This window comes from Lemur catta, chromosome 19 (assembly GCF_020740605.2).
Source record: "Lemur catta isolate mLemCat1 chromosome 19, mLemCat1.pri, whole genome shotgun sequence".
NCBI lineage: Eukaryota > Metazoa > Chordata > Mammalia > Primates > Lemuridae > Lemur > Lemur catta.
The window spans coordinates 23,940,196-23,955,681 of NC_059146.1; the positions used below are offsets into that span (position 1 = coordinate 23,940,196).

Below are 15,486 nucleotides of genomic sequence, written 5' to 3' on the forward strand. Positions count from 1 at the left end.
CAGCGGCTTCAATGTGAGCGAGCAGCCTCTCCGGGCACGAGGCACGAGGGAAAGAGGAGTCTACAGGACCCCAGGCAGGTGGGTACTGGGGTCTGGGCCACTAGGGATTGGGTGTGTGGGGCCACAGTCCTGAGTTCTGATGCCTAGGTGCAGGAGTTAGGTATTTGTGGGAGAGAGAACTGGATTTCTAGGTCCCTGATAGTGAGGAAAGCTGGAAACAGGGTACTGGGTCCCAACGGGAGTGGGTGCTGGGATTTGGGCTACCTGGGTCCAGGAAAACATTTAAAGCTTAGGATCAGGTGTTGGTGGGCAGAGTCCATTGGGATATTAGTTCTGGATCCTGACTCCTCATTTTTGCTTCTACAGAATGTCTCAGGAGAATGACACATGGAAGAAAGCGTGAGTGGGGAAACAGATGGGGAGTGAAGGTGGAAGGGGGTACATAAAGCTTGATTATGCCCCAAGGCACTCAGCTTTGGCCTCATAATCATGTTTGCTGGTCCAGCACCATTAGCCTTGCAGGAAAGGGTAGGGGACCTGGACTCCTGTGTCCTAAAGAGAGGGAGCTAGGGTGAAGACGTCTGGGTCTGAAAGAGGAGGGCCTGGGGGCCCCCAACTGTTGAGTCCTGAGGCAGGAGGGGCCTGAGATCTCTGACTCGTGGCTTCTGGACAGACCAGTGCTGACAGAGTTCCAGAACTGGTGGAGCAGGCTCAGGCTCTGCATCTTCTGTGATCTCACATGTGCTCAGAACCCAAGCTGGGGAGGGGAAGGAAGGCAGAGGGAGAGGTTCTTGAGGCAACCTAGGTGCCCTGCTTGCTGTTACCATGAGCCTGCATCTCTCTCAGGATCCTCCTGGTGGAAGAGCCTGCCACCATGAGGCTGCAGAAGCTGGAACAGCAGGTACTATGCTCAGGAATCTTGCCACCCCCATTCTTCAGTCTTCTGGGCCTCCCAGGAGCCCCATCCCCAGGACTTACTCTAGGACTCCCAGACCATGTTGGCTCTCTCTGAACCTCAAGTTCTTCCATTGGGAAATGAGAAAATAAGACATCAGGATCCTAAAGGAGCAAATAAACCCTGGTGATGAGACTCCAGAATTTCTAAAGAACAAGAGTTCTAGAGGGCAGGACTCCTAGATCCAGGGGAAGGAGGGGATTGGGTGCCAGGACTCCTGGATCTGAGGGAAGAGGAGCTGACAGACCGGGGGGCCTGGACACCTGGGACCCAGTGGAGGAAGAGGATCACGAACTCTCTCACTGATGCAAGCTCTTGCTCCTGGCCCCCACGCCCCCTTCTCCTGCTCCCACAGCGGCAGCTGTTTGAGAAGAAGCAACGACGGAAGCGCCAAGAACCCCTCATGGTTCAGGCCAATCCTAACGCTTCCCTGTGGCTCCGGCGACTGTGGCGGCCGGAGAAGCACCCCCGGAGTGATAGCGGTCAGTAAAGGCTCCCAGGGATCGTCGGGGTCGTTAGTCTGGAAAGGGGTCTGCGGGAGCTGGTGGGCGAGGCCTAGTGGAGTCAGAGGGGTGGAGCCTAGTGAAGCCTTGGGGCGGGCACTTGGTAGTGGATGGGGGCGGGCCCTGGCTGAACCCCTGGAGAGTTTGAGAGCAGGGGCTGTGAGAGCCGGGGGCGGGGCTTGTGCGGTTCGGAGGCGGGGCTAGAGAGAGAGCGGGGTTTGGACAAGGTACAGTGGGAGCGGGCCCCGAGAGAATCTGTGTTCAGACTTGGCAGAGCTTGGAGGTGGAGCACAGGGGAGCTGGGGACCGCCCAGAGATTGCAGAAGCAGGGTCCAGGGAGTCCTGGGTGGGGCCAGGTAGAGCCGGGGGGCGTGGCTAAAGTGATTTAGAGACTTGTCTGGCATCAGATTGTTTAATCCTACAACAATTTAATGAGAGAAGGGCCAGGCGCGGGGGCACACGCCTGTAATCCTAGCTACTTGGGAGGCTCACGCGGGAGGATCGTTTGAGCCCATTAGTTCGAGACCAGCCTGGGCAAAATAGGGGAAAACAAAAAAATTAGCGGCTCTGCTGTTTGAGCCTTAGGATGGAGTTTGGGCTCTGGGTGAGTCTTGGAGATTTGAGTGGTCAGCGAATTGGGGACCTTCTCTGGGAGCCCAGTGAATGAAGGGGCAGATCTCCTTTCCTTTGCTTAGGACCAGAATTTGTAGATTGTTTTTATTTTTATTTTATTTATTTATTTATTTATTTATTTTTTGAGACAGAGTCTCGCTCTGTTGCCCTGGCTAGAGTGCCGTGGCGTCAGCCTAGCTCACAGCAACCTCAAACTCCTGGGTTTAAGCAATCCTTCTGCCTCAACCTCCCGAGTAGCTGGGACTACAAGGCATGCGCCACCATGCCTGGCTAATTTTTTCTATATAAATTTTTAGTTGTCCAGATAATTTCTTTCTATTTTTAGTAGAGACAGGGTCTCGCTGTTGCTCAGGCTGGTCTCGAACTCCTGACCTCAAGCGATCCTCCTGAGACAGGGTCTCGCTGTTGCTCAGGCTGGTCTCGAACTCCTGACCTCAAGCGATCCTCCCGCCTCGGCCTCCCAGAGTGCTAGGATTACAGGCGTGAGCCACCGCATCCGGACTGTAGATTGTTTTTAATGGGTCTCCCCGCACCTTCTTCCAGCCCTGCCCCTTATTCCAGGCCTTGAGAACCCTTTCCTCCAGGAGAGCGTGCCAGAGGGACATCTGAGCTGTGGTGCCTGCAGTGCCCCGCACACTGTGCCCTGTGGTGGAGATGGCAGCGGCGAGCGTGCCCCCATGGCGTCGCCGACAGAGGCAGGTAAACTTGAGTCCTTGGACTGCCTATATCCCAGAACCGCTCTCACCAGAACCCAGGAGTTTGGGACCTTAATCTTTGCTCTCCAAAGGACTCAGGAGTCCAGGACCCCAGCCCCTCCTTCCTCACAGCAAGGAGTTCAGGTCCTGAGCCGCCTCCTTCTCCAGCACCCAAGGATCTGAGTCTCCAGCCCTTCCTTCCCCAGTACTCAGGAATCCCGGTCTCCAGCCCCTCCACGAATCCAGGCTCCCAGAGGATTCTGATTCTGAGTTGGAGGAAGTCTGCATGGAAGATGTTTTCATGTCTTCTACACCTTATGAACAGCCTCCCCGAACTCCACGCAGGGGTTGGCTGGCCAGCCAAGACCCTGGTAATTTGGGGGGAGTTAGGGGTGATATCTGCTCCCCTGGTCCATGGGGCAAATCCTCCACTTTTAATGGTAACAGCTTTATTGAGTCATAATTCACATACTATAGGATTTACTCATTTAAAGTTTACAATTGGCCGGGTGAGGTGGCTCATGCCTGTAATCCTAGCACTCTGGAAGACTGAGGCAGGAAGATCACTTAAGGTCAGGAGTTCAAGACCAGCCTGAGCAAGAGCGAGACCCCGTCTCTACTGAAAATAGAAAGAAATTAGCTGGACAACTAAAAATATATAGAAAAAATTAGCCAGGCATGGTGACGCATGCCTGTAGTCCCAGCTACTCCGGAGGCTGAGGCAGAAGAATCCCTTTAGCCCAAGAGTTTGAGGCTGCTGTGAGCTAGGCTGCCACCATGGCACTCTAGCCCAGGCAAGAGAGCTAGACTCTGTCTCAAAAAAATTAAAAAAATAAAGTTTACAATTCCATGGTTTTAGGATACAGTCAACCATCTGTATCTGCAGAACATTGGTTCCAGGACCCCTGCAGATACTACAGTCTTCAGATGCTGAAGTCCCTGATATAAAATAGCCTAGTATTTGCACATAACCTACCCACGTACTCGCATATACTTTAAATTGTCTCTTGCTGGGTGTGATGGCTTGGGCCTGTATTCCCAGTGACTCAGGAGGTTGAGGCAGGAGGATCACTTGAACCCAGGAGTTTGAGGTTGCAGTGAGCTATGACCAGGCCACTGCACTCCAGCCTGGCCAAAGAGTGAGACCCCTTCTCTAAAAAAAAAAAAAAAAATATATATATATATATATATATATATGTATATATATATGTGTATATATATATGAAATCTCTAGACTACTTATAATATCCAATACAATGTAAATGCTATGTAAATGGTTGATATACTGTATTTTTTTCTTATTCCAATGATCAGTAATGCAATATTTTTAAAATTTGTATTATCATTTGTTGTCTTGTTATTTAAAAAAATTTTTTCCCCAAATATTTTTTGTCAGTGGATGGTTGAAATCATGGATATAGAACCCTCAGATAGTGGGGGCTGACTGTATTTACAGATTGTGCAACCATCACCACAATCAATTTTAGAACACTTTTACCACTCTCAAAAGAAACCCTGTACCATTTAGCAGTTGCCCCCATTCCATTTCCCTCTGGCCCCCGGCAACCACTAATCTAAGTTGTGTGTTTGTAGATTTGCCTGTTCTGACATTTCATATAAATGGAATCAGACAATATGTGGTCTTCTGAGTTTGGCTTCTTTCACTTAGAACATTTTTAAGGTTCATCCATGTTGTAGTATTATCAGTACCTCATTCCTTTTTATTGCCTTATAATATTTCATTGTGGTAACATTTCCTTTTATTCTCATGACATAGCCAATGGTGTCAATGACAGAACTCTTCATTATTATCCCAAATTCAACCTCCCCCATCTTAGTCCCCCAGTCTCTCCCTTGCTCTCTCTGGGACAAAGAAAAAGGAAAGACTCTAACCCCTTCCTGTCCTTAGGGAGTCAGAAACTCCTCGCCCCTTGTAGACTCCCATGCGCATGGGGGAGGAGGAGGATGTGGCAAGTGAGAGCGCTGAGTGATGAGTAGGGACTGAGTTCTAGCCTTCTGATAACTTTGTTCCAAACTCCTGTTACCCAGGTCTCCTGAGCTTGTCCTGGGTTTCTCCTACCACTTAGGGACCAGCGTGGAGGAGAAGAGTGAATCCCAGGATGTTGAAGATGAATACAAGGTGCCCAATGTGGAACCAAACCCTGGAATGGATGATGACCTGAGAACAAACCCTGGAATGGATGGTGACCTGGGAACAAACCCTGGAATGGATAGTGACCTGGGAACAAACCCTGGAATGGATGGTGACCTGGGAACAAACCCTGAAATGGATGTTGACCTGGGACCTGAAAACTTGACCTCCCACCAGGTGGAGGGAGGCACAGCTACTAAGGATGTAGGAGAAAGGCTAGCCTAGGACCTCTGTGGAGGGTGGGGCTAAAATTCTGCAGCCCGAGTTCCCTTTTCTTGGTGGACAGAACTACCCACAGCCTGTTGTGATTGGGCTAGCAGAGGCTGTGTGTGAGTGCCATTTATCAAATCAGAGGATTTGAATTGATGTGGGCGTGGCCATTAAAATGCAGCCCATGACCTTGGAGGGATCAGAGCACTGGCGGGGAAGGGCCAATCAGCACTTACACTGGTGTTGGCAAAAGTGCAGTAGATGGTTTCACTTGGGGTGGATCTGGACTGTATTATGTTATCCAGAACAAATCAACACCGTTGGAGGAATGGGCAGTGTTCGCAGAGAAATTCTCCAATCAGTAGGTGGGTGTGGTTGCAGAAGAAAGCAATTAGAGCTGGCCAGTCAACAGATGAGGGCTCGTGGGTGGGCTGACTGAGATGGTTGATCAAAAAGCAGAAAACATGGGGCCGGGGGGAGGCGTAACCCTGGACTGGCCAGGCGAGTCAGTAGTTGGCAAGGCTGAGGCCAGCTGTCCCTCAACTTCGTTTTTTTTTTTTTTTTCTTTTCAATCTGGTTTTGTGTGAATGTCCCTCAACTTTGAATTTGGTGCATGGGCTAGGCTGAAGACCTGGAAGAGAAGAAAGAGGAGTTGGAGTCTGCAGAGACCAACTCCCCAGCAGCAGCCAACCAGGAGGTGTTCAAGGCCCTGGAAGGCACTGTTGGCGCGAGCAGCATCAGTGTGTGGATGGCGGGCTGCCTGGCACCCGGCACCCCAGGCCGTCACCTGGGCAGGTCCATGGAGGCGTATGTGTTGCGGCCGCTGCCCCCGGGCCTCACGTTGCAGTGCTGCATCAGCCGCGACAAGCATGGCGTAGACAAGGGCATGTTCCCCTCCTACTACCTCTTCCTGGAGGCGCCCGACGGCCGAAAGGTGCGGTCCAACCCCTTTGGGCCCGAGGCCCCGCAGCCTCATACAGCTAGGACCTGTCAACTCCAATACCAACTCCTGCCTTTACCAGAACTAGAATCTTCTCCTTACAGAGCGCAGTAGCGTTGGCCTTACCCATCCCATAACCAAGCCCTGTGCGCTCCAGAGTTGGGCCCGCCTTTCTCAAAGTCAGGCCACGCCCTCTCAGGGATCCAAAACCCCACCCCTTACACCCACTGGAGGTGTATTATTGGTCCTTTCTTTATTGGTCCAAGCCTGGACCGCACTGAGCCTTCTTTGCTATCACACCCCATCCAATCCTGGAATAAGCCCCGCCCTGGAACCAAGTCCCGCCCCTTACAAAGTTTCCGTTCCAAAGTCAAGCCCCAACCCTCTCAGTGTGGCCTCCTCAGCGTACTTTCTCTCTCTCAGGAAGAGGCTTTTTCCCTAATCAGAGCCAGACCCACTTTTCCTAGATGAAAGACCCCCCAAAGTCCTGCTGCAATGTTGCAAGAGAGGCTGCCCCCCTATTCTCCAAAGCCAGGCTCTGCCTGTCACATTCTGGCTCTTCCCTGCGTGGCCCAAGCCCCAACCCCAGACCCATTGGCAGAAGGAATAAGGGGGAGATGTTAAGATGTGGAGCTCTGCTTTAGGACCCAGCTGATATCTTCCTTCAGTAAGAACCACGTCTCCCAGCAAACCCTGGAATGCTTGTTGTGTCATCACCTGCTCTTTAGTCATGGGACATTGGGTTTCCTTATCTTTGGAATCCTAACTGGAGCCAGATGCCAGAAATCCGTTCTGATGGGCTGTTCCTCCCTTCTGCAGCACTTGCTCCTGGCTGGGCGAAAAAGAAAAAGGAGCAAAACCTCAAATTACCTCATCTCCGTGGACCCCACAGACCTATCTCGGAATGGGAGCTTCTTTGTGGGCAAACTCAGGTGATGTGTGGTGAGAAAGAGATAGCAAGAAGCCTGGGGACAGAAGGGGACAAGGGGACTACATTTCCCAACAGGCCACAGAGTACAAGTTCCACCTGTTCTAGGACCTGACGGGTTTTATAGTTCTTCAGCTTGTACACGCAGGTGGTTGGGAGTAAAAGTGCTGAAAGTTTTGGAGCACAGGCTGGAATTTAAAACATTTAACTTCTTGGCTGGGCACGTGGCTCATGCCTGTAATCCTAGCACTCTGGGAGGTCGAGTTGGGAAGATGGCTTGAGGTCAGGAGTTTGAAACCAGCTTGAGCAAGAGCAAGACCCCGTTTCTACTAAAAAAATAGAAAAATTAGCTGGACATGGTGGTGTATACCCGTAGTTCCAGCTACTCAAGAGGCTGAGGCAGGAGGATAGCTTGACCCTCAGGAGTTTGAGGTTGCAGTGAGCTAGGCTGATGCCACTGCACTCTAGCCCAGGCGACAGAGTGAGACTCTGTCTAAAAATTAAAAAATAGACTGGGTGAGGTGGCTCACACCTGTAATCCTAGCACTAGGGAGGTTGAGGTGGGAAGAGACAGGGAGAGAAACAAACAAAAATGCTTGATATCTGGTTACCACCTGCCTGTCACAGTCACAGGATTTTTCGTGTGACTCACTGAAGGTACAGGTGGTTCCCTGGGGCTGCCTGAGCTTGAGCTCAGGAGTTCGAGACCAGCCTGAGAAAGAGTGAGATCCCATCTCTACTAAAAATAGAAAAATTAGCCAAGCATGGTGGTGGGTGCCTATAATCCCAGCTACTCAGGAGTCTGAGGCAGGAGAATCACTTGAGCCCAGGAGTCTGAGGTTGCTGTGAGCTAGGCTGATGCCGTGGCACTCTAGCCGTGAAATGGATTGAGACTCTGTCTCAAAAAATAAATAAATAAATAAATAAATAAAAATGAAACATTGGAATTCTTGAGAGACAAGGGACAAGGACTCCTAAATTCTGTGTGAGAAGATGCCTGGGTTGCATGAGTTCTTGTGTCCCAGAGGGAAGAGGGTCCCTAAAGGGCTGAAATAGGAGGCTAACATACATGGCTCACCAATGAAACTCAGGGTGAGGGGGTGGGCACTGCCAGGACCATAGATGCAGGCAGGGAATATGATTCTTATGATGAGATGACTTGGGAAAGCACTTAATGTACAGCCAAAGAATCACACTTATTATTATCCTATCCACTCCCTTCCTGGAGCAGATCCAATGTCTTGGGCACCAAGTTCACCATCTTTGACAACGGGGTGAATCCCAACAGGCAGAATTTCTTCTTGCAGACTGGCCACATCAGACAGGAGCTGGGAGCTGTGTGTTATGTGAGTGTCCCAGGGACAAGAGAATGGGGCAGGATAGTGGGAAGGAGCCAGGCCAACTGGAATATAATACTCTCAGGAGACCAACATCTTCGGATGCCGGGGCCCTCGGAAAATGACTGTGATCATCCCAGCAGTGGACAGCCAGAACGAGAGAATCATTTGTCAGCCACAAAACGTGAGTCCTCAAAGTTGGGAATCTCTGGGTCAATGGAGGAGGAGGGGCTGCAGCCCGTCCTCCTAGTTCCCAGGGAATGAGGGTACTGGTGGGTTAAGGTCACGTGTGAAGCATGGAGGACTTTGTCAGACTTGTGTGAAAAAGCTGGCTGGTCATAGGTTAACCACATCCCTTGCTTTAATCTTCTAGGCACAAGAGTCAATACTGAATCGCTTCCAACAGGGGGCCATGGAGGAGCTAACCCTAATGAAAAGTAAAACCCCATTGTGGAGTGAGGAGAGCAGTGCCTACGTGCTCAATTTTCATAATCGAGTCACTCGGGCCTCAGTCAAGAACTTCCAGATCGTGCACTCGCAAGACCGTGAGCTCCTGGGAACAGGTTTACCTGGGCCGGGGGCATGACCAGACAAGAACTATGTCTCCTATCTGCCACTTGAGCATTTTTGCAGGCAGGGCAGATGCCACGCTGTTGCAAAGCTTATTGGGAATTGTAGCTTACCCCGCCCTCAGATGGTTTCCGAGGTTTGAGGGCACCACACAGCTTCTTAGAGAAGCTCAGAGGTGGGGAGATGAGGGGGGCTGACTAAGGAAGGCTTATTACCTGTCTTTCTTTTCAGCAGGGTACCTGGTGCTCCAGTTCGGCCGTGTGGCCCAGGATGCATTCATCATGGACTTCCGCTACCCCCTTTGCCCGCTCCAAGCCTTTGCCATCTGTTTGTCCAGTTTAGATGGGAAGCTGGCGTGTGAGTAAAATACCATCCCTTCACCAGTTTCTGTGCCTGCTTATTGGGAGAAAGGGCCCCAACATGCATTCTGTTGCACTGTCTTAATAATAACCAACACTTATTAGAAGCAGTCTAGTGCCCTAGGGAGTGGGCAGCATCTACTCTTATGGGGTTCACAGGCGATTGTGGGAAATGGGCCTCGAACAACAAAGAAGGCAAAATGCTCAAAAAAGCACATTGAGCCACCAATCTGTTGGACCAGAGCAGGGCAACTCTAAAAAAGTGACTTTCTTCAAAAAGGTGATGTTATCTAGATTGAAATATAAAATGCTAAAGGTAAAAAAGAAAAAAAAAAGAAATGATAAAAAGAAAGAAGAAAAAAAAGTGACTTTCATACTACATCTGAAGAATCAGGAGGAACTTAGCTGAGCAAGAAAGGTCACGGGTCGGAACACTAGGCAGTAGGTGGAGCTTATCCAAAGGTCTTAAAGGTAGAAGAAGGCTTGGTGGTTTTGGGGAAATGACAGGATATAGTATGGCAAGAGCTGGGGAGTACAGTGGAGTGGGGCCGGGTATGAGGCTGGCCCTTTGGCCCACACTTGTTTGAACTGGACAGATCCCCTCATGGGATAGTTTACAGCCCATTGCCTGTAACTTGGATGGGTGATTGAAGACATGCGTGGTTGAGAGTGAGAATAATTACACTATAGCTAACACTTATATAGCACTTATTTGATGAGCAATCTTTTTAATTTTAACTCCTTTCGGGCTTTACGATTCCATGAGGTATGTACAATTGTTAGCCATACTAGAGACAAGAAAACTGTCAATGGGCCGGGCACGGTGGCTCACACCTGTAATCCTAGCACTCTGGGAGGCCGAGGCGGGAGGATCATTTGAGCTCAGGAGTTCAAGACCAGCCTGAGCAAGAGTGAGACCCTGTCTCTACTAAAAGAAAAATAGAAAGAAATTAGCTGGAAAACTAAAAATATATAGAAAAAATTAGCGGGGCATGGTGGCACAAGCCTGTAGTCCCAGCTACTCAGGAGGCTGAGGCAGAGGGATTGCTTGAGCCCGGGAGTTTGAGGTTGGTGTGAGCTAGGCTGACTGATGCCATGGCACTCTAGCCCAGGCAACGGAGTGAGACTCTGTCTCAAAAAAAGAAAGAAAGAAAACTGTCTATGGATGCAGGGCTTATGAAATCAGGCCATGGAAAGTCTTGTAGGAGAATGTAACGGCCTGTACTAAGTATTTTTTTGTTTTGTTTTGTTTTGTTTTTGAGACAGAGTCTCACTCTGTTGCCCGGGCTAGAGTGCCGTGGCATCAGCCTAGCTCACAGCAGCCTCAAACTCCTGGGCTCGAACAATCCTCCTGCCTCAGCCTCCCAAGTAGCTGGGACTACAGGCATGTGCCACCATGCCTGGCTAATTTTTTCTATATATATTTTTTTAGCTGTCCATACAATTTCTTTCTATTTTTAGTAGAGACGAGGTCTCGCTCTTGCTCAGGCTGGTCTCGAACTCCCGAGCTCAAACAATCCGCCCGTCTCCCAGAGTGCTAGGGGCCTGTACTAAGTATTAAGGGGATTGAGCCTTAATACTCCAGGGAGGCACAGACAGCCAGAGCCCAGCCCTTTCGTTTTAGGAATCAGCGACTCAAGGCTCCAGCCCCCTTGGGGAGGTAATTGTCCTAAGTTTAACCAGCCCTTAAGTTCAAAAGGAGCCTCAGGACGAGAGGAGGCAAATTAGATGGATGATGGGAAATGTAGTTCATCTCTATTGAGGTGCTTGCCTTTGTGCTATTCTCCCCCCAACCTCCTCCAGGACCCATGAGTAGGATATTGTTCATTCTGACACACACGGAGACGTGGCTCACTACAAATCAAAAGGCTTTATTTCTTATATAAACCAACACTTAAAAAAATAGTTAATAAATAACAAGCAAACCAGTTGGTCTTAGCTACACCTCCCACTGAGGTCCAGGCTAGGAGCTGTGGCTTGTGCCAGGAGGGGAGGGAGAGGGTGTGGCCACAGCATGGCTCAAGGGCATGGCCTGGATGGGGTTGTAGAAGGGACAGAGGAGGGTGGTCAGGTCTGGGTAGGGGCAGGGATGGGGTTCAGAGCAGGAACTGGGTTCCTGAGGCGTGCCCAGGCTCTGGCCCGGGCATCAGGGGTGAGGCAGGGGCCCAGCTCCTCCTGGGCCTGGGCGATGCGGCGCGCAAATCGACTTCGATCCCGGGCAAGCTGCTCCCAGGGGCCCCGGCGGGCGGCCTGGGCCGGCCCTGCCCAGACATACAGGAAATGGACGGTGACCTTCTCAGAGAAGCGCACCTGGGGACAGACAGGCACAGACACATGGAGACACAGAGATGCAGACACAAGATGCACACCACCGCAGGGATCCCGATGGGGAGGAGGCAGGGAGAGAAACAAACAAAAATGCTTGCTATCTGGTTATCACCTGCCTGTCACAGTCACAGGATTTTCTGTGTGACTCACCGAAGGTACAGGTGGTTCCCTGGGGCTGCCTGAGTCACAGCTGCTCCCTCCTCCCACAGGGCCTAGCCTCTTACAAAGAATTGCATGATGGTGGACACGGCCTCCCAACAGAGCTCACATGCAACCCTCTGCAACACACGGGACCCAGGAGTCCCAGCTCCCAGCCCCGCCTCCCTAAGACTCAAGAGTCTGGGCCCTCAGCACCTACCTTTCTGGCCTTTAGGGGAGTCTCAGGGTCCGGATCCCGGGTGTGGGTTTCTGAGAACTTGAGCTGCCTTCGCAACCGGAGGGGCAGCTTAGGAGGAGACCAGGGAGGTGGTGGCTTCTCTCCAGGTACATAGATTGCCACTTGGAAGGGGCAGGGCTCAGCTTCTCCCCATTCCTCAGCAGCTTCCTCTTCCTCTGTCTCCTCTCCAGGTCGATATATCCAGGCCCTGAGGAGGGTGCTGTGGGACCGAAGGGAGGGATGTGGCTCTGAGTCAGCTGCTTCATCATCTCCTTTGTCCTCATCCTCCTCCTCCTCCTCCTCCTCCTCCTCCTCTGTGTCCTCCCCAGGCCGATATACCCAGGCCTTCAAGAAGGGGCTCGTGCAGGGAATAGAAGGGGAAGCCTCAGCTTCTCCCTCTTCCTCAGCTGATCCTGAATCACTGTCTTCTTCTTCCTCATCTTCCTCCTCCTCTGTGTCCTCCCCAGGCCGGTACACCCAGGCCTTCAAGAAGGGGCTTGTAGGGGAAACAGAGGGGGAAGCCTCAGCTTCTACCTCTTCCACAGCTGATGCTGAATCACTGTCTTCTTCTTCCTCATCTTCCTCTTCCTCTGTGTCCTCCCCAGGCTGATATACCCAGGACTTCAAGAAAGCACTTGGGGGGGAGATGGGAGAAGGACCCTCAGCTCCTCTGTCTTTCTCAGCTGCCCCCAAAGCACCATCCTCATCCTCTTCATCGTCCTCCTCTATGCACTTGCTGGGCTGATTTTCCCAGGACCTGAGCAGGAGCCTCTGGGCTGGGACTGAGGAGTGTGGCTCTGGCTCAGTGTCTCCTTGCTCAGTTGCTTCCTCGAGTGCCACTTCATCCTTGTCCCCAGATTTCTTTCCTGAACAGAACTCCCAGGCCTTAGGGTTGGAGCCTGCAGGTGAGGGGGAAACGGAGGTCTTCTCGGCTTCCTTACTTTCTCTTCTTTCTTCCTCCGTGGCTTGATCCTCTTCCTCCCTGGGGCAGTACACCCAGGTGCTGGGCTTGGGTCCTGGAGACAGGCGGGAAGTTCTGGGGGCTCCATTGTTTACACCTTCCCCATCGCCCTCCCCGTGCACTGCCGCACAGCGCACCCGGTGCGACAGAGGATAAGAGAACTTGGTCACTCCCTCATCTTCAGCAGCTCCTTCTGATTTCTCCTCCCCAGGGTTCTTATCACAACCTTGCAGGGTTCTTATCGGAAGGCTGAGGGACAGGGGAGCAGGCTTGCTATCTGTAAATTCGCGTCCCTGCTCTTTAGGGACACTGGTTCCTTCTTCCTCATAATACGCATCATCATCTGAAAGTCCCCAGGTTTCAAGAAGGGAACTGCTGGTTTTCAGGTTGGCTGTTTCTCTGTTCTTTTCGGGGGCTCCACTGTCTTTGGCCTCCCCTTGAGCGTGCCTGACCCAGGGGACATGGTGGCCTGCCAGCCGAGCCTTGGCTTCTCCCTGATCTGCTTCTGTTACTGCTGCCACCACCCATGGCTTTGCAGGTCCTGGGCCCCTCACCAGGCTCCAGGCCCGGCTAAAGAAGCCCAGCAGGGGGTACAGGAGGGAGATGGGGTGGGCATCCCTCCAGGGGATGGCCTGATGGGGCGCTTGGCCTGGAGCCATCTGTTTGAGCTAGAAAAAGGAGAAGAAAAAAAAGGAAATAAAGTTTAGGAGCCATTTAGGGTATGGCATGTGGGCATGACCATGAGTCATAGCAACGGATATAATAACAAATAGTAACACAAATACCGGAAATAGCAACAAGGGAATCCCTGCCCCAAATTCCTTTCTGATCCCAGCCACTCCCCTCTCTGTCCCTTGGTTCCCTTCTTTCTCTGTCCTCTCTCAATACCCAGCAGTCTGGGCCCCCCGGGGTCTCTTCTTCCTTGGATTCAGGAGTCCAAGCCTTCAGCCCCTTCTTTCTTCCGGTCCAGAAGTCCCAGCCCCCAAAACCAAGAACAAAGGTCTTTTACTTGCTTCCCTTGGGGACAAAGTCCCAAATTCTCTCATCCTCCTGAGGATTGACAGTGCAGGCCCCTATCATCTTCCTCCCTTGGGGATTCAAACATTCTGACCCCCCCCCTCCATGATTCCTTCACTGGGGACCCAAGCAGACCCCTCCTCCCTCAGGCTCAGGTCTCCAGGTTCCCAGTCTTTTCTTCCTAAGTCCAGGCCCTCAGCCCACTCCTCCAGACCCCGAGACCGGACCCCATCCAGCCCCTCCCCAGACCCAGGTGTCCAGGCACCCCCGCCCCCGTTCCTCAGGACCCAGAAATCTCGGCCCCCTTCTCATTAGTGATCAGGAACCTGGCTCCAGCCCCCAACTCCCTGGGAACCCAGGCGTCCCCACCCCTTACTCACCGGCTGGGGACAGCGCGTCACCCCGGGGGCAGGAGCGCGGGCTCGGGCTTCCAGAAGCGATCACAGGTCCGGACGGCTCGGGAGGCCAGCGCGCTCATCTCGCCCTCAGGCGTCGGGCTCCGGGAGACTCAAAGTATCACCGACTGCCTCGAGCTCGAGCGCGACAAAAGAGCGCGGGGTCGTGCAGAGTCTCGCATGTAATCAACTGACCTGGGACCGGATGCAATTGGCACAGACGTCGCCCCGTCTTTTATAGTCTGCCGAGTTCCATTCCGTGGGAGAGGCGTGGTTTCGAAACGTCACCGCGAGGGTGGGAAGGGAAAGTCAGGCGGGACTTCTCGCGGAGATTCCGGGCTTGGTGACGTCACGGCAGCGTTTCAGAGCGCGGTCACGTCCCAAGCGAGAGAGCTGTCACTCAAATGCGTGGCCCTCCCAAGCCGCGAGCCAACTCTCTCACTCTGCTCGGAGCAAATGCCTTCACGCCCCGATTTAGCCGGCAACCCCCCCAGCCTGGGGTCTCCCACCTTCACATCCGGTCGTTTTCCTCCCCAGGTGGGAGGGCATCTTTGTTCCCATTTCACAGATGAAGAAACAGGCTTGCAAATGACACTTGCCCGAGATGGTTCCCAGCAGAGTCCTGATTCTTTGCCAACGAGAACAAGAATGTTAGCACCACGAAGGCACGGCTTTCTTCTCAGTGGCCACAACCCTGCCTGGCACGTAGTAGGTGCTCAGCAAGTATATGGTGAATGGCTGCTAAGCTGAAAGTTCAGATTCCTTCCCTGTCACACTCCTGCTTCAAACTTATGCAAAAGCTCTGCTTATGCAAACTGAAATGCTGACTGGGTGGCACGGGGCGGGGGGGGGGGGGGGTGCGGGGCGGGGTTCTGGTATGAGTTCCAGGCCCAGGGACACTGTTCCAGCCGCCCAGCTCTCTTCTCCTACTTGGTGCATAATCTTGTTCCTCAAAATATACCCAGAAACCATGTCTCCCTCCTGAGGGGGCTGTCCTCAGTCTAGAACAGAATTCTCATCTGGATCTGAGGTGGAGATTTGAAACTTGCCAATTGGGCTGGGCGTGGTGGCTCACACTTGTAACTCTAGCACTCTGGGAGGCCTAGGTGGGAGGATCACTTGAGGTC

At 52.2% G+C, this 15,486-nt stretch overlaps 2 protein-coding genes across 2 annotated transcripts; one reads left to right on the plus strand and one right to left on the minus strand.

Annotated features, from left to right (window-relative positions):
• The first annotated feature begins 489 nt into the window (after positions 1-489).
• On the plus strand, positions 490-9,291 carry TULP2 (TUB like protein 2). Its single transcript, XM_045531845.1, has 13 exons — positions 490-528; positions 674-729; positions 847-901; positions 1,230-1,437; positions 2,635-2,790; positions 2,993-3,157; positions 4,874-5,142; positions 5,771-6,082; positions 6,908-7,020; positions 8,248-8,362; positions 8,439-8,537; positions 8,727-8,916; positions 9,155-9,291. The coding sequence occupies exons 1-13, from the start codon at positions 490-492 to the stop codon at positions 9,286-9,288; spliced, it is 1,911 nt and encodes a 636-aa protein (XP_045387801.1). The 3' UTR covers positions 9,289-9,291.
• A 1,842-nt stretch (positions 9,292-11,133) lies between these two features.
• Positions 11,134-14,585, minus strand: PPP1R15A (protein phosphatase 1 regulatory subunit 15A). The gene is made up of 3 exons (XM_045531224.1): positions 14,345-14,585; positions 11,969-13,615; positions 11,134-11,592 (listed from the first exon to the last, which is right to left on the minus strand). The coding sequence occupies exons 2-3, from the start codon at positions 13,604-13,606 to the stop codon at positions 11,350-11,352; spliced, it is 1,881 nt and encodes a 626-aa protein (XP_045387180.1). The 5' UTR covers positions 13,607-13,615; positions 14,345-14,585; the 3' UTR covers positions 11,134-11,349.
• Between the last annotated feature and the right edge of the window lie 901 nt (positions 14,586-15,486).